At 36.1% G+C, this 27,064-nt stretch overlaps 1 protein-coding gene across 1 annotated transcript in view; it reads left to right on the forward strand.

Annotated features, from left to right (window-relative positions):
• The window catches only part of sn (fascin domain-containing protein singed), a 279,621-nt gene that overhangs the window by 82,991 nt on the left and 169,566 nt on the right, over positions 1-27,064 (forward strand). Inside the window, exon 2 of the mRNA XM_081731485.1 lies at positions 21,534-22,397. Coding sequence (XP_081587611.1) covers positions 21,542-22,397 — 856 coding nt within the window. The 5' untranslated portion in view covers positions 21,534-21,541. The remainder of the gene's footprint in view (positions 1-21,533; positions 22,398-27,064) is intronic.

Consider the following 27,064-nt stretch of genomic DNA (forward strand, 5'->3'; position numbering starts at 1 on the left):
TATATATTTTTTAATTCAACACTTCCAGTATACCCCTAAAATTGTAATAAAGAAATAACGGCCATGTTTTTTTTTTTTTTTAAATATTCAGTTAGAACTGGACAAAACGGCTATGTGTTTTAAATGTTCAATTAGAACTGGACAATCTACAGAAAATTTGGAATCGACCCGTGGAAACGCCACGTTTCTAGCACGTGTGGTTTTTCGAGATTTCATTGTCGAAAGTATTGGAGACAAACACATAAACCCAGCATTTTAATATATAGAGTTATTTATTTAGTGTATAACCTTCATATTATATTAAATTTCAAATATGATTTAAGATTCAAAGTAAAATAACATTAATCTGGGACTCTAGAACTTGCATTTAAAGGTCTGCTGCTTGATATTAGCCAGAACATGGGTTTGTATAAATATTTCTAACACATTAAGAGAGTACCAAAATATTTATTTTGCTATCGCTTTCTGCTATCTTTAAGAGTGCAGAGTACAAGATACTTTTATGTACATAGATAATTCATTATATAAGGAAACTTTAAATTAGAAATTCGGAACAACATAAGTTAGTTAATCATGATTTATTTTAGATACTAGTCCTTCATTTGACTTGAAAAATAACAAGGACAGTATATGTCGGACGCAGTCTACATAATTCATGTTATCTTAATCAAACTTAGCATGGGGGTAGATCTTGACTTGCATAGTACGCATGTAAAATATTATCCTGTACAGATAACTTGGTTTCTGAGTTATGAACCATCAAATTTTGAAGTTAGAGAGCAGCCCTACATATCGTTCGTCATCTACAGAACTCATAATTTCCCTTCAAAAAAATAGTGAAAGAATTCTATAAATTCTCAGGTATTTATCGCTTTCCTGAGTCATAAAAACTAAATGCCAAGATTGTATATTAACAAAATTAAGGTCAGATTCTATCTCCTTACCTGTACACTTGCATATAATAAATTGAGTCATAACTGTCAAGAGCCGAAGTCTTGGAAGTTCTTAAATACATTTGTAGAATAAATGTGACTTGAGACTTTTCATTCCAATATTCAAGTTTTTTCGTTCACCAGTTTCAAGTGCACAGAACATCGTCTGTTCTTAGAATTAACTACCGACTGTAATCTTACTAAGGGAAGAATATACAAATCTTGTTTGTAAATTGAGAGCTATTGCGATGAGAACTGTTAGGGGAAAATCGATCTAGCAATAACTGAGGCCTTGTATTATGCAACTTACTGTATAATAATAAAATATCGTATCATATATTGGGTTAATAGTAGAAAAGTGGCTTTTTATTTAACCCACAAACGCCCAAGACCAGTTTTATTCGTTAACAACTGCCTGAACAATACCGTGTTACATCGAAAACCTGAGAAGAAAACTAAACGAAATTCGTACAACAAGAGAACGGGTAGTGTGCCTGAAGTGGAACAACGGTGGTTTGGCTAAATGAATGATATAGCCCGTGTAACGTAGTGAAAAATAAAGTGGGTCACTGGTGGCACAAGGGGCGTTTGTGGGTTAAACTGGAAGGGGGAGGGATTTTATGTTGGAAAAACAAAAGTATATCTTGTTGATAGTTTTTTAAAAGATCTTGGTGTTTTACTCCTACAGAGGTTACATTTGTATCATGTTACAGTGTACAAAGCTGCACTCTGTGTAAAGTTCGTACGAAACAAAGGTGCACGTAATTATCATACTCTATGATGAAATGATTTTCCTATAATTCAACATAGAAGTTGTATGTATAAAAAGTGTCGCATGAAAGGAAACAATTTATATAATAGGCATATGTTACGTATTGTAGTAAAAAAATGAGAAACATTCTTAAATGTAGGAAACTAAGAAATGTGTCTTCTAGAATTTTGATCTTATGTTCTTGTTGAGTTCTGTAATTTTAGGTTTAGTGACATGCAACTATGTATGCGACTGATAAATCCCATTTCATGTATATCAGCTGAAGATGCAATATAATTAAATTGAATTGAGTTATTCGTTCAACAAAAGACACGACTAGGGAAAATATTCGAAACATAATACAACCCTTCAGGTTCCTGAAAACATGTTATCGAGAATTTGAATTTCGAAATTCCGATCTCTCTCTCTCAAAATCATCGCACTCTAAAATAGAGATAAGTCCTTCCACGCGAATACCAGGATGATGATACCGAGTCTTTGACCAACTTATTTCGAAAAACTATTTCTCTTCTCCTTCAGTTGTTAATTTCTTGTGGAAATTGGCCTTCTGACTATTTAAAACCTCAAAAATAAAGCAAAACGCATGTTACAATCGTCCTTTCCACTTGCAATTCTCTCCAGGAACAAATTGAAGAGACTGGAACAGATGTGCACATTAGTTTGAATATGTTCTTCCAAAGAGAAGGACTTCAATGTTGATTGACAAAGAACAGAAAGTGGGACACACGATAGTTTAAATATTCGCAGACACAGACAAATGATAAGAAACCTGCTTTTCTTTTACACAAAAGGTCAAGAAAATAACGAACATACTTGAGTAGTGGGTGCTATCATTTTAACTTACCGTTTACATAGTATTGCCAGCAAGGCCAGTTGTTGGCGACCTAGTGTGCCTGTATTGTATTTGCATGTTGAGTGTTGTTTGTGTAATTTACTGATTACAGTGCTTTATTTCGCGTGTCAGTATATAGTTTTCACGTAACAGCAGGACGTGGAGATTTATGATCAACTAATGATTAAGAAAAGTCATATGCAGGGCTAGAAAACTACAATATGAGTTAACTACTTGAAGGACCTGCCTGTTCATAGAAATTAAAATGAAAAATAAATACTTGTTCATATGCGTTAGTAAATATTTATAGATTACCAGACACAACATTTTCAGTCCATCCGTGAAAATTTTCATAACTTAATAAAATGAAGTCAGTAATAAAATTAAGTCAAAACTTATCGTTGATTAATTGAAGCTCAGAGTGTCTTTTTAGAATCGAGACTATATAAGACAGGACTTATTGCTTATAATACGATCGAAACTCGAGTTTGTGTTCAAGGTAAGTACCTCCTGTCGGAGATGAAACTGATGAGGGAACGGGCAGAAAGGGCCATATTTTCATGTGAAGCCTAATTTTTTTATTTTTGATGGCAATAAACGAATGTTTCGAATATATATATATATATATATATATATATATATATATATATATATATAATATGAATAAATAAAATAAAGTTCAAAAGTTACTCGTGCTAGATAGGAAATTCTTACGTACAATATTAGACCCGCAATTTACTTTCGCATCAGACCCCACAAACCGACTGTATCGCCTTGCTTTCAATCTTACCTGGTTTTGCAATAGTGGAGTGAGTTTTAGAGATTTTCTACTCAATTTTTCGCCCAACAACAGTGGAAATCGTCAACAGTTACAAGATGAAGAAGTGAACAGAAATTATGCTGGGAAGGCTCATAAGATACACTAATGAACAGAATTTCATTCTCATTTTTATTTTGAGAATCCCTGTGAAAAAGGCCATATTTTGTTGAATTTAGGAATCTCACGAGGTTAATAATGTTGAACATTCAGGTTAAGTTAAACTCACCACACAATTAAATCTGAACTCTTTGCGGGTAATCAAAGGCTAATTTGGCGAATTCCATTGTTCTAGATTTCCATCAATGCTCATGATAGGTGAGAAAGAGGAAAAATGCAGATTAGGACTTCAAAATATTTTAAGAAATTGTAGTTGTAAAATATTTTCAGAAGCGAAATAGATTGGGGGGGGGGGTAGCAGTGTGTATATAGATTGAATTAATCACTTAGTAGAATTATAGTATGTTTCCCATTCACATGAAGACACCTCTTTTATACCCCGAGACTAATACTTTCTTAAACACTTTAAATAAATAAACAAATAAAATGTGTTAGTCTTACTAGATGTAAGTTGATTTATCGTTATTTCTTCTTTATTGATCGTTAGCAATCTTTTCCTGTAGATGTTTATAGTTAAATGACAAATAAGTTATTATACAATAAGGTGAACAATTTCTTATAACGGGGGGAGGGGGATAGTTTTACTTTTCGTATCTGCTTTTATATTTCGACGTACTAAAATGCTAGGATTAATGATATATCTTCAGTAAATCCCAAGAAAAAGTATACTGAAATCTATGCACCCGTTCCAGACTTGATGATATATGAAGGATTCCCTGATAAAGGGCTATTGGATTGACTATAAAGGGACGCATTATTATTATTATTATTATTATTATTATTATTATTATTATTATTATTATTATTATTATTATTATGTGCGTAAAAGAATTGACTTGGATTCACATACACATTTACATCTTTTTAAAAAGTTTTTAAGGTCATTTATGCATATCCATACATGTTGCGAGTCTTTTTATTCCCGCCTCGATGGTGAAGAACGATAGATAACTTCCTTGGTATCCGTTGCGTGTTATCATCATTGATTTTTTGCCATCTGTGGGAAAATCTTCCCCTGAGTCATATTCTGTTCCCCGTTGTCCATTATAGATTTCCTACATCAGGTGGTATTTCCCTGTTTCTCTGTCTCTTTTTCTCTTCCCGTGATAACTTGGAGTAAGTCTTCTGGTATTCATCGTTACTTATTATTACTGTGTGAAAATTAGTTGCTAAGAAATAAAAAGAATAAATGATTTTTCATGCTTTGAAGGAATTTCACGTAGCGGTAAAATTAATAAATGTATTTTGTAGTGATTAGTTTGTTCAAGTGTAAATTGTTCATTAGCTTTGTTTTACATGTTAGCCATGGAAATTTACTGGTTGAACCAACTTTCTTGTTATATTGTGTGTGGAAATACGTGTCAGATCGATTGCCAAAGACTCTGAGAACGTGGTAGCTTGATTAACAATAAGATGAACTCTGAAATGTGTAAATTGCAAGGTGCAAGGAAGTAGGGATGGTACCGAGACCGAGACTAGTCTCGGTCTCGTCTCGGTCTCGTCTCGAATTATCGAGACGAGACCGAGACCGAGACGGACTTTTATATACCGAGACGAGACCAAGACCGAGACGGACTTTGAAATACCGAGACGAGACCGAGACCGAGACAGGCCTCTATAAATCGAGACGAGACCGAGACGAGACTTAGGTCAGTCTCGAAAGTCTCGGTCTCGTCTCGAATATTGATATTGATAGATACTAAAATTGCCTTCACTCAAAATTTCTTTCGTTGCTATGTTAGATAATATGAGAACGGATGACTGATGTACAGTGGCGTATTTAGGGGGTGGTTATCGAGCTCAAACCCATCCCGAAATAAATTTGTGATCATTCTTTGCATTGCACGTACAACGCAAATGTTTCTTCCTCGTTCCTCAAGTCTCTCCCGAAACAAAATCTACTGCTGATGCAAATAGAATTCTTTCTCTCTCTCTCTCTCATATATATATATATATATATGGTCGCGGCCCCCCAGGGCTGCCCTGCATAGGTTCCCGGGGCCCAACTTTAATTTTAAATGGAAGCAAGGGGTGAGTGGTACCTCATTCGATAGATCTTTAAAAACCAAAAAGCGTTGTGGCAAAAGATCTTTCATATCGGGCATTGTACTCAAAATGGCCGCCAAGATATGTTGCCTCTATCAGATACAGTAAAACGTGCAGTACCACTAATATGAAAACGGTTGAACATAAATGAACCGAACAAAAACTCAAATAGAAAATGTCATGTGGCACATCGATTGATATTATCGCGGCGGCTTCCAGGGCTATCCTTCATGGGGGCCCAGGGCGCAACTTCAAAATTGTAAATGGAAACATGGGGTGAGTGATATCTCGTTCGATATATCTTTAAAAACTAAAGAATGCTGTTGCATAAGATTGTTCAATATTTTCAAAATGACCACCAAGACATGGTACCTGCATCAGATAAAACGTCCAGTATCACTAATATGAAAACACCAGAACAAATATCCGAATAGGAAATCTCAGAGGTATTTATCATTCTATCTCTCGGGAATGTTGCAACAGTCGAAAAGATGATTAAAAGAAATCTAACTTTTAGAAATTTATCCTAACCTCACTCCGTAAGTGAGTGAAGCGGGAAGGATCGGTGAAAGTGCAGATGAGAGCCTTAGTTTTTGCAAATTGTATCTACGAAACAAAGTTATTTGAAATGTGTTTTTATAAGAGATAAATGTCTCTCTAATGGGATAAAGTAGGTAAAATTCTTGTTAAATGGTATCTTCCATTTTGATTGCAGGCAATGGTTTGATGCAAAAATGAATAAACTGAAATGCGAAACAAATTTGTCGAACAATGCAATTTAAGAACAATGTTTACAAACGTTGGTTTTGTTCAACAGTCGTCTGCATGATATTGGTTCGCTTCTTTTCCTTCTATGTCTTCTTGCATGTGATAGAATATGAGTTTCACTGAGATGTCCTCAGTTACATTCCGAGTAACTTTCAACGGTAATTTCAGTTGTGATCATTTGTAACGAAACGGTACCGGTACATACTGATGCAGATATGTCCCAAAAATCGTTGCACGCATTGTGTTAAATTATCAGGGGTGGGCAAAATGTTGTTAAACTTGAATTTTATCTTAATTTTATTCACCTTATTTCACTTTATTTTTATTCATTATAGTACCAGTCATTTGTACACATAAGTGTTTCAGACAAACCATATCTATTGCAAATAAAAGTGAGGTTCTCATTTGAGATTTTACCATTCATTCCCGCTTCACCTACTTACGGACAGAGATCGGAAAGATAATTTTCTATCATTTCCTCCTTTTCATCATGTCAATTACACTTTAATAATCTCTTTCTCCGTTGCATTATACTCCAGCCGTGAAATGATAAATACCCTCTGTGCTTTTCCTATACGAGTTTTATTCTGTTCATTTATCTCCAACTATTTTCATATTAGGAGTCTAGTGGTACTGGACGTTATATCTGATACAGGCACCATGTCTTGGCGGTCATTTTGAATACGGTGACCGATATGAAAAATCTTTTGCCACAACTCTTTTTACTTTTTTAAAAATCTATGGAACGAAGTATTACTCGTCCCATGTTTCCATTTAAAATTTTAAAGTTTGGCCCTGGGACCCCATGAAGGGCGGCCCGGGGAAGCGCCGCGACAACACCATTCGGTGTGCCCCATGGCATTTATGTTCAACCGTTTACGAGATATCTCCGTGGAAAGATTAAAATGGGCCATCCTGTATATATATATATATATATATATATATATATATATATATATATATATATATATATATATATATTGGAAATGCTGGAATTTTGTACCAAGTTGGGAAATTCTTCTAAATACTCTGCAATATTAGATAAACATACAATGTTGCTAAAGCAAAATAGTTGTATTTTCTCAAATTGCGCTACGTAAAGTATTACATATTTCTAATTTAGTTATTTAACAAAACCACAATAACCCATACATTATTTAGTGTAACAAAGGACAACACAGTATCACTAACATCAACATTTTGGAGATCTCTAATAACTCAAATGGTATGGCCGGTGCAATGCGCATCAACTGTATCTTAGCGTTAAATACTATGATCATGGAATAATACATTTCGAATGAATGAAGAAACAAAATTTCAAGAAACGGAAAATTTAAATGTTTCTAAAGACTTCACTTCCGAAAACGCGCTGACATATCACGTCTCATCATGTAGATGCTTCCAAAAGACTTAAATGCTTATAACGCCATTTACAACAATTATTTCAAATCGTTTCAGAGATACCAAACACATTGGTAGTGATTGTTATACTGCTTAAAATGACATACAGTAGAGCGTCGATTATCCGAACGTCGGTCAACCGACGACCGCTTAACCGAACTGTGTACTCGCTCGCACCTGTTATGGGGCGTTTACACTTAGTCGATTTGCGTTCGATTCAGTTGAATTGACGTCACTTTCAACTTAATCGACCGTGTAAACAGGACTTCAACTTAATCGCTTGTTGATCGAAAGCGACTAATCGACTAGCAACTGAATTGAAAGACGTTCTATTTTCTGTGGTCGATTCTATTTTCTTCTGCTATAACACCGCAAATTGTACCAATTACTTTTTGCTTGGACATCTTTAAAATTGCCAGTCGATTTCGAATCGACCAGAGGAGAGCGAGTCGACAAGCAGCATTCAATTTCGGTTGAAACAATTGAACACATCCATCGATCTCATTCGGCCTAGTTGCTTCGATTTAGTCGCAAATGCAGCGAGTCGATTTAGCCGTGCGACTAAATCGACCAAGTGTAAACGCCCCATTACTCTCCCACCCTACCGTCCATCATTCCCCTCACTCCCAAACCAAGTTTCCCACAGTAGTCGCCGCACTGAGCCAGCGCTGGCGAAACATTGCTTCTAATGGGGCCTTCATAAGGCGCTGCTGACCGGCCAAGCCGCCAGCAAAATGCGTATGTAATATGTACATATTTTTGTTTAATAAACTGTATCACATACTATATATTCCTACTAAAGTTGCCTTTGTACGTTACTTTGTAATACTTAAAGAGATGCCTGTTTTTATGGATAAATTTACTGTACAGTACTTCTTTTTGGCAAATAAACATGTACAGTTCGATTATCCGAACAAACCAGTTTTCCGAACACCCATGTCCCCCAATTACTTCGGATAATCGACGCTCTACTGTATTTGTATTAAATTTTTATAATGATTATTGCTTTCCTTAGCTTCTATAGCATTACAACAATAGTTTTTGGTGGTTTTAATTACAACAAGTTGCAGTTACATTATTTTAAGCAGTGTTGCCCACTTGAATAAATTGCTAAATATTATTCTAAATATGTGCAAATAACGTAGAAAAACTGCTAGTCCAGTCTAGCTGGCATAATTTTAGGTCAAACCCGGACATAATTGTTGAATTCCTGAAACTTCGCCCACAGAGTCCTTGATGTGAATGTAATAACATATTAAAAGTCCCCGCCCCTCCCATGCCTGCGTCATCCAATATGGCGGCTAATCCAATATGGCCGCCAAGGAGTATGTTAGGTACATAGGGTTTGAAATAAAGACACCCTGCTCCTAAACTACATAACATATTAACATCCGGTAAACACCATAGTTAACATCATACATGTAGCTATTATAAATTACATTTTCATATTGATATGATAATTATTTTCTATGTAAGAAAACTTTAAAGCTAAAATTACCTGATATATTTTGCTATTCAACACAGTTTGTGCTTTCATACAGACACAACTAAAGTGATTTATGACTTTTCTTTAATATTGTTGAGTAGAGCACTTAGTTTGCAAAGATTATAATTTTGTTTCATGCTGATAGGCCCATTAGTAGCTAAATTAGAACGTTTTTCATAACATGTTACAAATAAGCAATTCACATTCAAAAAAACGTTAGCGGTCGTCGACATGCCCAGTCTAGCTAACAGTTTACTTTGCACATAACTGTTGAAGACACGAAATCTTGCACACCGAGTCTTTACTATAAATTTAATAACGTAATAAAAAGTCCTCATCTCTGCGATGTTTACTTTATATAATATGGCAGCCAGTAAAACTGTTATCCGATCTTTTTTATCATTTTCCCAAGCTGCAATATTGTAACTGGGTTCACTTCTATCTAAACTGTGAAGAAATTGTGTAGTTTGTGTGTGTGTGTGTGTTTTTTTTTTTTTTTTTTTGCACATTTTACATTTTATATTATGTACTGCATATTTTTATTTTATATTTCATATATTATATTTTTATTATTGTACATATATATTTAGTAGCAGGCTACATTTATTTTAATTTTATCTTTTGCAGGTATTAATGGACATCAGGTTTACATGAAAACTATTTGCATGTAGGAAGTTAGATTGAAGATGTCAGGATATACAGAAAGTACATGTATTTTGTGTGGGAGAGCCCTTACAGAGTCGCTTACTGTTGTAGTAGAGGGGGGCGCGGTGGCTCAGTGGTAGAGCGTTCACCTCCGGTGCTTGGGGTCCCTGGTTCGATCCCAGCTCGCACCGTGTGGACCTTGTGGTGGACAAACACCGTGCTCGTGGATTTTCTCAGGGTTCTCCCGTTTCCTCCCAGTTTCTTTATTCCACCATTTCATTCATCTCTCATCATCACCGTCTCCTTTAGCCTAACCGGCATAACCGTGTGTCGTAAAACTTAAAGATTTCATTTCATTTCATTTTGTTGTAGTAAAGAGAGGTCTGTCAACTCTAATTGCATCAAGTGAGCAGAGGAGTGATGGCTTGCGTGAAGAATTATCCAAATATACATCTATAGTAGTGCACAGTGAGTGTCGAAAACGATATACTCGGCAAACATCAATCAAATCTGACTTGAGAAATAGTGATTGTGATAATCCAGACACTGTTTTTCCTGGACTGTCCACTCGTTCCACATCCTCTCAGTTTGACTTCAAAATTCATTGTCTCTTCTGTGGTGAAGAAGCAGATATAGAGAAAGAAAGCAAGAAAGCTAAGCAAGAGAGAAAGTGCATCAGTAAAGTAACCCTCTTGAAAGTGAAAGACAATATTAATAAGTATGGTACGGCTTGTGCAGACAAATGGGGAGTTGCTGTGCAAACACGTGTCAATAGTGCTATTAATCTCGTTGCAGCAGAAGGAAGATACCACCAGCAATGGTATAAGTCATTCTGCAATCCTAGATCAGTGCCTCCACCACCGTTTCGAGAAACAAGTGATTCCTTGCATAATCCTGGAAGACCATTACTCTCAGAGAAGCATCAAAATTTTGTAAAATTGTGCCGTTTTATGGAAAGTGAAGATGAATGTCAGTATTCTATGGAGGAGTTGGTAGAAAAATTAAATGAATTTGGACAAGAAGGTGTGACTTACAGTGACAGACAGTTGAAATGAAAATTGAAGGATTACTTTTAGGATCGTGTAATAATCACAGATATTCCAGGTAGAAGAAGTAATGTTACTCTAAAAGATGTAGCATCAAATACCTTAAATGAGGCTTGGTACTGTGAACGCAACAAAGATCCAGAAAAGGAGAAGGAGCACATTATTAGAACTGTAGCAAATCTAATTCGACAGGACATACAAGAGTGCACATACACAGTGGATACATATCCAACTATTGAAGACATAAAAAAAAGGAGTTTCTTACATTCCAGACTCTCTTCAAATATTCCTTCAGGAAATAATAATGAAGATGAAGAAAGAAAAAGATACATGGGAAAGAAAATGCGTATCTATAACGAACTGCATAGTGAAAGCACCCAGGCCTCGTTCATTTATATAACCATTACTTCTGGCTGTAGGAATTCATGTTCATCGTCGGTACCATCCCGACGGCTGGTAGATCTTCTTCATAGCATTGGTTTTAGTGAAAATTACAGTGAAATTCAACGTTATGAAACATCTGCTATTTCACTTCCTGCAGAAATCACTGTGGAACCAAAAGCACTTATGCACTTTGTGTTCGATAATGTGGATTTCAACGTGAGAACCATGGATGGTCATGGAACATTTCACAGCCTTGGTGTGCAATGTGTGACGCCAGCTGGTGCTGTCAAGTTTTCTAGTATTGTTGAGCGCCCAAGAAAGGTAACACCTGGAACCAGCATTGGTCAATTTGGTGCTATTCCCATCTTGAAATACAAAAGTGTCTCACAGAAACCAGTCATCAAAATTGAAGATATATCTACTTTGGAGATACTTGAACCGCCTACTGTATCTATTGGAATGGCTCTTGACTTCTTGTGGATTTGGAGTTTTTCAACAGGACCACAAAAGCTTCCTGGATGGAGTGGATACATGCAGTGTATAGAACAAAGCAACAAGGAATATTCCCCTTCTAGCATTTTCATCTTGCCATTTATTAACCTGTCTCCCTCCAATCCCAGTTCATTGTATAGTGCATTGAGCTTTGCATCTCATATATGTGAAAAGCAAGGACGCAAGTGTTTTGTAACATTCGACCAACCATTATATATTAAATCTCGGGAAATTGTTGAAGTTTCTAAGAAAAATGATGAATTACATATTGTAATTCGCTTAGGAGGATTTCATCTTTTCATGTCATATTTGGGAGCAGTAGGATACATATTGTATGGCAATGGAATTGAGGAATTGTGGAGCGTAGTGTATGCACAATCATCTATTATCAAAATGTTGTCAGGTCAGTCGTATGCCAGAGCTCTTCGTGCACATATGTTAACTCAAACAGCAATTGTGAAAGTAGCAGCTCACCATGTCGAGATTGATGAATGTTTGACATCTGCACTACAAACTCTTGGTGTGGAAATATTCCAAGGAAAACAACTACCATCTTCAGCCGTATCATCAGACATATTGAAGCAGGTAATGTCACAATTAGAGGACAAGTTGCCCTTACTGGCTGCCAATAGTCGTACTAGCAAGCTCTGGCTTCAGTACATACATCAGGTGGATCTCATGCGCTTGTATGTCAGGGCAGAACAAACTGGAGACTGGGATTTGCATTTGTATTGTGTACAGAAAATGTTACCAAATTTCCATGCTGCAGGCCACATACACTATGCCAAATGTGCCCAACTGTATTTGCAAGAAATGCTTCAACTCAGAGAAAATCTACCTCCAGAGGAATTCTCAGGCTACTCAAATGGTTACTTTACAGTGCGCCGATCACAGAAGCCATGGGCAGGTGTATGGACAGACATGATTATAGAGCAAGTTCTGATGAAATCCATGAAGACTTCTGGATGTCTGATGCACGGCCGTGGTTTTAAAGATAGCACACTTGCTAAAAAAATGGACTTTGTCAGCACCAACGTGTTCTCAAGTTTCTGCTGCCCTTGAAGATTTCAGTAGTGTGCCCAACATCACATCAGATCAACATGTAGAATTAAGAGATTCTCGCATAGGACATGACGAAAATGCTCTTAACATGTTTCAGAATTGGCTATTGGAACATTATCCTTTTCAGACCACAGGAAATAAACTTTTATCTATTTCTACTGGAGTTGTAGGAGGGGTTGAAATTAACTGTGATTCTGCTATTGAATGTGGTACAAAGGCTATGTTAGCTATGACAGAGAAAAATATTTTTACCGTCCAGCTGCAAAGACGAGATAAAGTGAGACCATTATCATCAGTTACAAACCAGGTTGTCAATATCCGAAGAGAAAAATCTCCAATTAATCACTTGCAGCTCTTCCACCGAATGTAAGGAGTGAAGAGGAATTACGTCAATGTCTTTCACATGAGCTTTCACAAACTCCTTCATCTCTGTTTGTTAATGGCTGCATGAGGAAAGCCAACAAGGCTAGCATCATACCAGTTCTTGAAAACAAGGTGCCTTGTGAGACTTCAGTGCCTTGCTCTGCTTATGTCTGTGATGGTGGTTATTTACTTCATATGTCTGGCTATCAGGATGTTGTTACATTGATTTGTACAATCTTTATGTTCAGTATTTGCAAAATAAATATGGAGACAATATAATAGTAATTTTTGATGGTTATTTAGACAGCCTGACAACAAAAGGGGAAGAGCGAAGAAGACGATACCTGGGTAAGAAGTCTGCTGATATCGTGTTTCACAGTAATATGATGGTAACCACAAACCAATCGCAGTTCCTTGCCAATGAACACAATAAAACAAGATTCATTTCCGGTCTCACAAATATCCTAGTATCAAGTGGCATTCATGTAAAACAAGCAGATTCAGATGCTGATCGTCTAATTATTGACACTGCTATAGGTCTGTCTACAACAAATGACTGTGTAGGAGTAGTTGGAGAAGATACAGACTTGTTAATGTTGTTACTTTCCAAGGCAACAGCAAACTCAAATATAATGTTTATAAAACCAGGCAGTACTGTGCGGTCTGAGAAAGTATACAACATAAACAAAATTCAGAATCAATTGTGTGATGTGCAGAACAGTCTCTTAATTCTGTATGCTGCTTCAGGCTGTGACACCACATCAGCACCATTCGGAAAAGGAAAAAAGTCCTTCCTTTTGTTGTTAGAGAGAAGTGAATCTCTTCGCCAACTTGTTTCAGTATTCACACAGCCAGATAAAACACAAGAGGAAGTAGCAGCTGCAGGGGAGAAATTTCTATTGCATCTATATGGTGGCTCTTCTGACGGAACATTGAACTCTCTTCGTTATTTGATGTACGTGAAATGTGTAACAAATCAACGTTTGACATCACAATTTAACCTTTCCACACTTCCTCCAACATCAGATGCAAATAGATTACACTTCATGCGTGTGTATCACCAGGTGCAGTCCTGGTTAGGATACAATCTGAATTCAAATGAATGAGGATGGAAGACTTTGAATGGCCAGCTTCTTCCTATTCCGTGTCTTCAACCTCCAGCACCAGACTTCCTCCTGAAATTAATTTCATGTGCATGCAAGACTGCTGAATGTACGCGCTGCAAATGTAGGAGTGTTGGTCTTCGATGCACAAGAATTTGTACCTACTGCCATGGCCTGCAATGTGGAAATTCATATATTACTGATTCTGATACAGACAATTAAGATGATGAGCTTAATGATGAAACAAATGTGCGTTCTCAGAACGAACCAAACTTTAAACGATTTAAGCTGACTAATCATTAGTGTTCAGAAATCACAGACAGTTTTTGTTATTGTTAATAACATAGTAATCATCGCAGAGATGAGGACTTTTTATTACGTTATTAAATTTATAGTAAAGACTCGGTGTGCAAGATTTCGTGACTTCAACAGTTATGTGCAAAGTAAACTGTTAGCTAGACTGGGCATGTCGACGACCGCTAACGTTTTTTGAATGTGAATTGCTTATTTGTAACATGTTATGAAAAACGTTCTAATTTAGCTACTAATGGGCCTATCAGCATGAAACAAAATTATAATCTTTGCAAACTAAGTGCTCTACTCAACAATATTAAAGAAAAGTCATAAATCACTTTAGTTGTGTCTGTATGAAAGCACAAACTGTGTTGAATAGCAAAATATATCAGGTAATTTTAGCTTTAAAGTTTTCTTACATAGAAAATAATTATCATATCAATATGAAAATGTAGTTTATAATAGCTACATGTATGCTGTTAACTATGGTGTTTACCGGATGTTAATATGTTATGTAGTTTAGGAGCAGGGTGTCTTTATTTCAAACCCTATGAACCTAACATACTCCTTGGCGGCCATATTGGATTAGCCGCCATATTGGATGACGCAGGCATGGGAGGGGCGGGGACTTTTAATATGTTATTACATTCACATCAAGGACTCTGTGGGCGAAGTTTCAGGAATTCAACAATTATGTCCGGGTTCAGCTCCTAGCTAGCCTGGACTATGCAAAATATTTTAGAATTACTCGTAATTTGTTTTATGATGCAAGAATACTTTCAAGAGACGACGTTTTTCATAGTCTTTGGGCTACTTATAATGTTAATGTTTAAGTCTTCGTTCCAGCAATACATGTAAATGCAAATTGTAACTGAAATTAAATGTAACTGATACATTTTCAGTAACACTAGTTGTTCCCCCTAAGCCTTAGGCCTGGTGTACATTTTATATTAAGACCGTGCTTAATTAAAGATTCTAATTCACCCTAATTATATTTCACTTGTTTTAGTTTGACCACCGACCTCAAATTCGATCCATACCATATAGCTATATGCAATTATCCAAAGACTTACAGTTAGTAATACACAGTGTTCATTCTTGTTTTGTTTTGTTTTGTTTTAGTTTAACGTCCCACAGTTATGCTAGGGCGGCTAAAGGAGACGTGGAGCGAATGATTATAGTGGAATCCGAACCACTTCGGTCGTTCAATTTACCCCTACCGCAAATCGAACTTGTGACCACGCGAACCGAAATCAAGCGTGCTAGCCGCTAGACCAAATGGGGGTCCTCACATTGTGTTGATTTAAATCATTCAGTCAGTGTTGCCAAATCCGAAGATTAAAAAGTAGTGTGTCTGTACTCCGAAAGTAGCGAATTCGAACTATTTGTAGCCCAAATATATAGAAATGAATACTGATAGTGCTAATGAAATAATTTAATATGAGCTGGAAGATGTGCTGAACGTATTGCAAGAATAAATTATGATCGTCGGACGAAAACAATTCTAGACTGGATACCACGAGACAAAAAGTCTAGGAAACCTCCGCATACAAGAAGGTGTGACGAAATTAAGCACCACTGAGGAGTAACCTGAAAATGAATTGCCCAAGTTAGATAGTTGTTGGAGAAGACTTGGAAAGACCTTCATCCAGCAATGGATTAATAATGGTTTATTATGATGATGGTGATGATTTTATTATATCTGGACCTCGGAGGTAACCTAAACCAAGTCATAATTTCGTAATTTTAGAGAAGCGAAAAACCGGTTTCTCAACTGAGACCTATGTGAAACTTACTAAGTAGTTACAAAGTAGTAAGATGCTTTCAAACTTATAATATTACACCATTAGAGAGAATATTACACCATAGTCTATTAAAAAAGTATTGTTAACTCAATTTCAACCAAAAAGTGACAGCATAGTCTACCTCGAAATATATATAACTTTTACTAGGTAAGGTAGGGTAAAAGTGGATCCAAAATTTAATGAAAGTCGTAGAGCGAAAAAAATATATTTGACTATTCAATCCATCATGTTGCAGCAAAACTACGAAAATTAATATAAAAGAAAACTAGAAAGTTAAGAATCACTTGTTCTGGCGAGTGAGAAAAAGTAGATACAGATAACTCTAATTACCTATATACTTATATCATATGTATACGTATATAATATGTTTCGCAAGTAATTTTTAATCAATATAAAATTTCAAATGAACGCAAGATTAGTTTTCTCGAATAAAGATTACATGCACCATTGAGAGCTCAGGAATAAGCTTAATCTATGTTACGGCACTGGATATGTGCTTACGTAATGCATTACGACCTTATGAACTTGTATAAGAAACAGAATGCACTTAAAATGAGATGCGAACTATGTGAAACATCGGACTTTGAATCTAACTTGTTTTGTGATCCAACTCGAGACCTCACATAGCAAAGATGAGTGTAGTAGCTCCCACCACAAAGTTCAGGACGTTCGTGTTATAAAGTGTCAATTAAACACGGAGATGTGAAACGGTAATAAAACATTTCATCAATTTGAAACAAAAAAATACGTATTTTGTAGTAATAATTTACCCTACTTGTTAAGATAATGAACGTTATATTCTGTTTTTAAAATGACAGTCAAAGCAGAATGTGTTAAATAATAAATGAGAAATTGTAATTTTTCAATTTTGGTACGATTTAATATATTCGTGCTGCTATGTGTTGTGTTATCCGTTAGGAAGTATTGAACAATTCTGATTCAAAGGAAGGAAATAAACTACTGTATAGTACTGGAGTTAATTTAATAGAGTTTAATAGTATAGGCAGTTCTGAGGCTATATAAGACAAAGTCTATTGCTGAAAGTGAAATATGGGTTACTATTAGGGTTTTAGGGTGATATACCCACTGATCATTGAACCTGGAATACACACATGGAAAGCATTAGCACTAGCAAATTAGCTATGAAGAGGTACACCATACCATAATTCTAAGTCAAAATGAAAGGAAAAATGAGCGGAAACGACAGACTATACGAAAATACTACTTTCACTATTTTAATGTCACACTATTTATTTCGAGACTTTCGAGACTTTCGAGACGAGACCGAGACTTGGTACTCGAGACCGAGACCGAGATCGAGACAAGCATCTGTCAATCGAGACGAGACCGAGACCGAGACGGTGATTTTTTACTCGAGACGAGACCGAGACCGAGACAGTTATTTATCAACCGAGACGAGACCGAGACTGTACAAAGTCTCGTCTCGTCTCGTCTCGTCTCGGTACCATCCCTACAAGGAAGTGCAATGCTTAAATAATAAAATGCTCAAAAAAGTTTGTTTTCGTTAAATATGCAGAAATTCCAGTAAGATACAGTCAGAAGCCGCTACCTGAGATCACATTTATTTATTTATTTATTTATTTATTCATAAGGGTCGCTTAAGAGCCAGACATACTAAAAATAATACAAAATTTACCATTTTCCTTTTGCTTGTTTTTCATAAGTGAAAGGAGATAATGAAATGCAACTTACCACAGTTATAGATAATGTTATTCTACAACGACTTTTGAGTGTTGCCGTCCATGTAAATTACAGTGCTGCCAGAATAACATTTCCCCCAAAATCTTAGTTAAGGCAGCGACTAGAGGAACTAATGTAACTGCATTTGATTACATATCATGTTGTTTTGACATCCTGTGAACTACTTTTTAAATATTATTAATTTTAATAACAGTATGTTAAAACTATTTTGATTTTTACAAACTAAATAAAACTATTATTTAAAAAATAGTTCACAAGATTCCAAGACGACATACGTAATGAAATGCAGTTGAGTTCGTTTCTCTAGTCGCTGCCTTAAGCTAGATTTTGGGGGAAATGCTATTCTGGCAAGACTGTAATTTATGTGGATGGCAACAATGAAAATTCTTCAGGTTCATATTTTCTGTTGTAAAATAACATTATCTATGATTGTGTTAAGTTGCATTTCATTATCTCCTTTCACTTAAGAAAAACAAGCAAAAGAAAAATTGTTGTATTATTTTCAGTATGTCAGGCTCTTAACTTTCAGTCCAGGACTTAATTGAATCCAGTATCGGAATAAATATTTCGAGGTTGAAAGGGAAAAGGAGGGGATGTAAGCAGCTACTTAATTTACTAGATTAGATTTGCAAGTGAACAATGGTTTGAGTCCCTAGGTAGTGCAATCTTAAATTTGAATAAACAGTAGTGAGCTGAGAATGAGAATGAGGAGGTGAATAAACGAGAGTTGTAATTTTAGTCTTATGAGGGTGAGTTTGAGTTCTTCGTATGCTCCGTTTTCTTAAGGTACTCTAGCAAATTAGATCGGGTGAATGCAACTTGAATGAATTTTTGATGAGATTAAAGTTTTGAACCGAAGTTCAAGTAAGCGACAGAGGAGAGTCACTAGCTAAAATGGAATTAATGTTGAGTTCGTAGAGTGTTTGGTTAGTATGAGTTAAGAACGTTGAGTTCGTACTGTATTTGGCTAACATGAGCTCAAGGAAACGACAGTTGAGATCTGCTAAACAAAGTGAATTAGAGGAAAGACAAGTTTGAGTTCAGTTTGATAAACACGAGTTAGAATTAAATTTAGTGAATCAGTTGGTGTGTTCCAAGAAGGAAAGCACGGTTTTATTTTTTTTTTCTTTTTTGATAAAAGTTAGATTGAACCAAGTTTGAACAGAGTTGAATGTGACCACGCAAACAGAGAGTTGGGATAAACAACAGTTGAAGCTTCCTGTGAGTTTTGAACTGAGCTCAGTGTATGACATATGACACAGTCAAGATCAGTAAGACAAAGAAAGTAAAATGCGAGCTCGAAGTGAGTTTGAGCTCATGAGAGCACAAGGTTAGGTTTCTAAGCAAAATAATAATAAAATGAACTCTCGCTTAGATTAAATTTGACGAGCGACCTTTCGAGTAAATAGTTATCTAATTATGGGTATAAAACAAGTTAAAAGTTCAAATTCTTCGTATCATTCAAATGCATGGGGTGATGCGTCAGAAAGTTGTAGAATAACTGTACAATAGCTGTTCTTTATTTCGGGAAGAAACAAAATTATTTATATAAGTCCTTTAACGTCAGATTTAATGTATCTTCAAACTGGGAACTGCATGTTGTTGTGTTGATGGTGAACATCTCTTTCTGAATCAACCACAGAAATTTTAAAAATCTTAACAGGTATTAACTAGTAAAGATGTTTTTCTGTCAACTCGTGGAGAGAATTCAGTGTTATTTTCTTTTAGAGTGAAAAGTCCTTCAAGTTCTTTTTATACATTAGAAAATATCTTAATAAGAGCGTTTCTGTGTTAACGCTTGTTCTACCACATAACATCCGGGCAGTTTGCTTGTAAATGACACGAATTGTGGCTCTCTTAATTTCAAGGTCTGTCAGCAAGCATTTGATACCGTGAGATACGTTCTTGTTCGAGCATCCAAGTATTTTATGTGCTTCATACCCGAGATAACAAGAGAAATATAATGAAATTCTAGACACTCTCCCATGTATTACTTGTATTATAGTCATTTAAGAAATATTTCTGACTATTCATTTATTAAAAAAAGACACATGAAATGCGCTTTAAAAACCAAAATTACTTGTAATCAGCTATAATTTCTGTCTTCTGATGACGGCCTTTTGTGTTTTGAATTTTCGGTATATACAGTGTGACTGGGCACAGAAGCATGAGTCATTTCAGCGGAAATCAAACTCCGGACTTTTTAAATATGAGAAAGAAGGTTGTTGAGTCATTCACAAGTATCAGTCATATATATATTTGCTTGTATTGTCCCTAAACCTTTGATGTGGACTGAAATTCAAAACTATTGTCTGCCTTGCTTTCAGGACGGAAGTGGGTTTAAGTCTGTACATTGTTGCCAGACCTTGATGGTCTGTTTTAAAAATATTTCACAATGAATTTAAAACTTTCAAAAGTACTTAATCATTTATTTATTTATTTATTTATTTATTGTAAGGTTGAGTTCAGGGACGGTGCAAAGTGTGAGCCATGGATCATTCAAAATTAAACTAGTCTATCCTGATAAAATTGAAGTCCGATGGTATAATTTAAAAAATGTCATTGTATTGTGGGTGCATTATTATGTTTATAATATGTTCATATTGTTTACAGTAAGTGTCAGTAAATGAAATGTTCAGAATTGGGAAATTATTTTTAGAATTTTATTCTTCCATATTGAATGCGTGTTAAAACATTTTAACGAATTTTGAACTTTCATTATAATGAATGAAAATTTTATCTTTTTGTCCATATTTAACTTCATTTTTTTTTCAGAATATAATTGAAATTTATTCTCTCTAATCATATACAAGTACATATTTTTCTTATTATATTACTTTATTATTTAGGTGATAGCCATTTTTCATACACGTACGCGATCGGTCTAATATGATAAGGATTTAAAGGTAACCAATGAACGTTACTCCATTAAATAAACTTTGTGCATCTTCCAGTGCAAGAAGTAGCACTATTGCTAAGTAGGAGCGCAGAGTTTAAAATCAACCAATGAAAGTTACGATTGCATATTTCGTTTAGTAGCGTCAATCCAGAACATTATGTGATATAAAGTTTTTTTTGTCTGTATATTTGTGCTGTAGTAATGTCAATCCTACATTTGAAATTGCGTTGTTCCGAAAAAAAAAAAAAAAAAAATCACTATAACAAATCAATATCAAGAGCTCCCAAACGTTTCAATATACTGGTATTTTACTATACAAGATATATTATTCTTAAAAACTTACTTGAAGTTTGTTTTCCTATCAGTAATATAAGATTATATTTTGACTTTGTAGTCAGTAGATTATGGATGTAAGAAAATCAGCAACATTACAGCAAATGTAGCTACATAGCGATGATTTTTTGAATGAAAGTGTTATTTTTAAGTTGTCGATAGTAAAAAATGAAAACTTAAGATCCTTTTTTTTTCTTTCTTTCTTTTGCAGACGTCACCATGAACGGAGTGAACGGTCTAAATGGACATGGTGATATGAATGGTACGTCAGAACAGAAAGGATGTTGGACAATAGGGCTAATCAATTCGAAATTTAGATACCTGACAGCAGAGGCGTTTGGTTTCAAGATTAATGCTAACGGAGCCTCATTGAAAAAGAAACAAATCTGGACACTTGAGCCATCCGGTGATGGAGAGACCATTTGCCTCAGATCTCATTTGGATAGGTACCTCGCTGTTGACTCCTTTGGCAACGTCACATGTGAAGGAGAAAAAGAACCTGGGGCTAGATTCGAGATTTCCGTTGCAGATGATGGCACTGGTCGTTGGGCATTGAGGAATGTGACAAGAGGATATTATCTTGGAGCCAGTGCCGACAAACTCACCTGTACAGCCAAAGTTCCTGGACCACCAGAGCTGTGGTATGTCCATCTAGCAGCACGTCCTCAAGTTAATATTCGATCTATTGGTCGCAAACGCTTTGCTCACTTGTCAGAGAACCAAGATGAAATCCACGTCAATGCCAATATCCCGTGGGGTGAAGATACCCTTTTCACTTTGGAGTTCCGCGATGAGAAATACGCCATCCATACTTGCAACAACAAATACCTCCAGCGGGAGGGTAAACTTGTTGATAACTGCACCAAAGACTGTCTTTTCTCGGCCGAATATCACAACGGAAACTTGGCTCTTCGAGATTGCGGGGGTCTATATTTGTCACCCATCGGGTCTAAAGCAGTGCTTAAGACACGGTCTCATACTGTTACGAAGGATGAGTTGTTCTCTCTGGAAGATTCACTCCCACAGGCCAGTTTCATCGCTGCTCTCAATAGCCGATACGTGTCAGTGAAGCAAGGTGAGTACAATCATTTATCTTATTTACTATTATAAAACAATTGATGTGACATACTCTTATGTGTTATGCGAGGAAGCAGAATATTTTTGCCAAATACGAATGAAAAAATAATCACGAATTTAACATCTTAGGGTTAACAAAAGTATATAATTCAAGTTTGTCCATTTCGCCTTGTTGGAGACGAGTGAATAAACAACGTTACTATAAAGATATATTCCGTGGAGTTCGTTGACGATATAATTAAATCAGATTGAATTTACTTTTGTTGCTTGATCGATTGAATTTTAGCGTTCATTTTCAACACTGACGCTATTAAGCACCTACTGCTTAAAGTTGGATCCGAACCAGTACCATGTTTGTATTCGATACAAGCACTTCCCGAAACCCGAAGCTATGAGTCCCGAAACTATACGCAAAGGAAGCATGCGCCTTAGCCATTTGTTTCCGCACAGGCACCTTTTTTGTTTCAAGTCAAACTTTGCAAATGATTTATGGAATTGATTTCTTTCATGGGTTAATTTTAATTAGATGTTTTAAATGACTTTCCGTTTGCTGGCATGATGGTAAATAATTAATTATTTTATATATCAGCTAAATATTTGTTTTTGTGTATTTATAAAGGAACTACAGTTTGCTTGTAGATATCACTACTTTTTAAAGTTGATAAGTTTCAAATTGTTGCTATTCTTTGTACTTTGTTCACAATGGAGTTGTATATAAGAATATTTCTAGATCTGTACTTCATCGTATACGCAAATATACGTTAGTGCTTTTACCAGTCATCTCACTCTTAATTCTTATAGAATCAACTTCTTGAACGTTAGTTAGGAAGGTTAAAATAGCAGGAAACCAATAAAAATCACTCAAACGACAAGAATGAAATTCGCGGAGAGCAGTGCAGTAACGTCTTGATCTGTGTGGTTGCTGAAGTTGCGCTTGCTAGTGTTTGCGCAGTTCACTGTGGAATGGAATGGCCAGGCGGTATGTTTTATTTGAGAAGTGCAGATAGCCATCATATTGCAGTGCTATTATGCTTGTATTTAATGTGATTTTTAGGGGAGCAGACTACTAGCTAATAATTTTTCTTTTGCTCGTTTTTCGTAAGTGAAAAGAGATAATGAAATGTAACTTACCACAACAATAGATAATGTTACCCTACACCCGAAAATACGAATCGGAAGAATTTTCAGTGTTGCTATCCATAGAAATTATAGTGTTACTAGAATTTGAATGACCCACAAATCTAGGTTAAGGCAGCGACTAGAAAAATGAACTTACCTGTAACTGATGACTTATGCTGTCTTTGTTCCTTATTAACTACTTTTTAAATCATTTTGTATTGTAATAACTTATGCAAGTTATTACAAAATAAATACATATATTATTTAAAAAGTAGCTAACAAGAAACCGAGACAAAGTGATAAATCATCAATTACCGTTCACTTCATTTTTCTAGCTGTCTTAACCTAGATTTTTGGGTAATTCGAATTCTGGTCACACTGTAATTTCTATGGATGGCAACATTAAAAATTCTTCCGATTCATATTTTTGATTGCAGAATAACACTATCTATTATTGTGGTAAGTTACATTTCATTATCTCTTTTCACTTACGAAAAACGGGCAAAGAAAAGTTGTTAGCTTTTGAAAAATATTTAGTAGCCTGCGCCCTTAATCACTATTTTCTATTTATTATTTCTATTTATTATTATAAATTAGGATCGTTTAGACGGGGGGAGGAAGGTAACAAGAAAGTTAGAATCTTGAGTATACTTAATTTACGAGATTTAACTATATTAGTCGCACAGTAGTCGCTGGCTGTTTTATATTCTCTGAAAAAACATTTTCGTTTGATTTATTTTTCCGGTGCTTCTTAGCTGGACGTAGTATAGTTGAATTCAAGATTTCAACGGAGCCCATTAGTGTTAGAATATAATTTGAATGTGTCACCTAGGAAATGCCGTGTTTCTTCCACCGGTTGTTTTATATGCAGCCCACCTCTGACTATTGCCCGGCATCAGAGTTTCCATTGCAGGAGACTGCATTGCAACTGCACCATAGATATTGCATCCCAATCCTTTTTACCAGCTTTCTACAGGTCGGAGACGGTGCGGACTCGACAATGGGACAGGCGCCGCTTGAGGGGTCCGAAAACATAGTGGTCCATTGCGCTGACATCTAGACTTTTGACAGGGGTGTCAGAAAAGTAAATTGCCAAAATTCTAGTTTCGTGTCCCGTACGGCAATAGAATACCTGCAGTTCGTTTTTCGCTTAGCCAAATGGGATGGTTTCAGGATATGCATACTGCTCTTGCGAACGACTATGAGGTGTAAATCCTAGTGAATGGTGCAGTGGATTGTTGCATGCTATGTACGGCATTTGCTGGCCACCACATGCTATGTGGGGGATTTTCGGAGATTGCCATACGCCGAACCACACGCAGTAGTGGCGGGTTCCTCGTCACGGGAGGCTGGATGCTACTGTTCGCGTCGGTGTGATAGGCCCAAGGCTCTGTGCCGCATATTTTCGTATGATAAAATTCACAGTGGCATGACCTACACGAAAATTACATACATAATACATTTCTACGATGACGACGCGGACGCCATGAACTTCGCGTCGGAAAGGGCCACAATGAAGCCCTCCCAGAATCTGTTCAATTTCAGCGGCATCAGACTACGCTCTACCAAACTGCTCAACTGCGTGACAAACGAGACATTGTTGCTTACCTCGTGGCAATCTGAAGGCGATGAGTTGCGCATGCGCAGTACAATTGCACATTGACTCCGACTCAATATAAATGAATCAACCTCTGTAATATTTTTGATACAAAAGCGTGGTTAATTCGAAATAGTACTTTTATTTGTACCTAAGTTCTTCCAATGTGCTCTATTATAACATAGTACTCAATTCAAGTGGAGCGTCATTATTTGAAAGCATAAGTATTTTAGTCTGTCTTTAGTTTTGAGCTTTAATTTTCTTTAAACTGAAACACTATATGAGCTATTGGTGTTATAGTTAAAGCAGTTTTTGAAAATAGAAGTAGCAGAAACAAATGATAAAAGACCCCCCCCCGCCAAAAAAATGTCAAGTCTCTAAATATATGCTTTCAGTGTCGTGGCCATGATTATTTTCAAACGTTTGATGAATATCTTCAGACCAAGAAATGACAGTTTAATACTGCTAGGTATCCTTTCCGTTAATCTTTATATACAACGTGTAATCGACCAAGCCATGCTGCTTATTACGCCAGTTGTTACAAAGCGGATGTAAGCGTAAAATTCCACTCACGCTTGGTACGTGATACGAAGTTCCTCGATATTAATCTTTTAAGATCCTTGCCTTCAAGATTTCTGAAAGGAATTTCATTGATCAGTGCCAGAGTTTAGTGTGAAATTAGTTAACTTTGAGTTGTTTGGATTTTGATAATCGTTTTCCATGAGGTGACTCCATTAATATTGAACTTTTTCAGCCATCTTCGTTAGGGTCATTAAGTCTGGAAGGCAAGGGTAGGCAAGTTATGTAGTCTAAATGCAAGAAATTAGGAACACTTTCAAAATTATGTCTGAAAACCGAATCGTGAAAAGATTATTAGGAATACTTAGGCACAGATGGAAAGACAATATTACGATGAATCTCGCAGAAATAGGAATACAAAGTAGACTGTGTCTAGTTGGCTAAGAAGAAGAGTCATTGAAAAACTTTTGTAAATGAGACATTGAACCATAGCTTCGGCAGGCCATAGAGTGAGTTACCAGATAGAGATTGGTCGAGTGGTCAGTTCATCTTCGTTCACTGATGTTTCTGGCTTTCTAGACTTGAGGCTGGACACGAGCATCTTTGGCATGAGAGAGATTACTAGGACATAGAATGTTTGTAGACCCGAACTGAATTTGCTTCAAAATCGTGAGGGAATTGGAAAGCAACTTGAATTAATCCCTCATAATTTTCTTCTATCACTAGCAATTTACTTGCTACAAATTTAGAAGTTTCCATATACTACAATCCTTAGACAACTTCGTCTTAACATAGGAATTATACCTTTAATGCTTTCCATTAATTTAATCTCTCTCTACCTTCCTAGTTTTCCTTCCATAATATTTTCTACCATGTTACTAAAGGCACAATTTGTTCAACAATGTTCTAATATCGTAGTAATTATTTTAATCTTTTACGCCTGTTGTTCTCACTGTTCCTTTAGTGCACAGGGTCCCTGGTTTGATCCCAGTGGGCGCCAAGTGAACTTTGTGGACAAACACCATGTGCGTGGGTTTTCTCGGGGTACTCCCGTTTCCTCCCACTTTATTCATTCCACCATTTCACTCATCTCTCATCATCACCGTCTCCTTTAGCCTAACCGGCATAACCGTGGGACGTAAAACTCAAATATTTCATTTCATTTCAATGAACTCTCTCCATCAATGGAGAACCTTGAGAGCAGTCGCATAAAAAAAAAAGAGGGGAGAAACCTTATATACGTATGTATTAAACCTTGTATATAGTTGTTGGAAACTTTATTTCCTTAGATTGTAGTGATAAAATTAATATTTTTAACCACGTAATTTCCCGAATGAGCTGCCACTAGACCATACCAATACAAGGCATGTGATATATCAGTTACAGTAATTACCAAATTTCGAAATCTTTGTTACGATACCTTAGGTCCC

The sequence above is a fragment of the Thermobia domestica genome, chromosome 11 (assembly GCF_964235325.1).
Source record: "Thermobia domestica chromosome 11, izTheDome1.hap1.1, whole genome shotgun sequence".
Classification (NCBI taxonomy): domain Eukaryota; kingdom Metazoa; phylum Arthropoda; class Insecta; order Zygentoma; family Lepismatidae; genus Thermobia; species Thermobia domestica.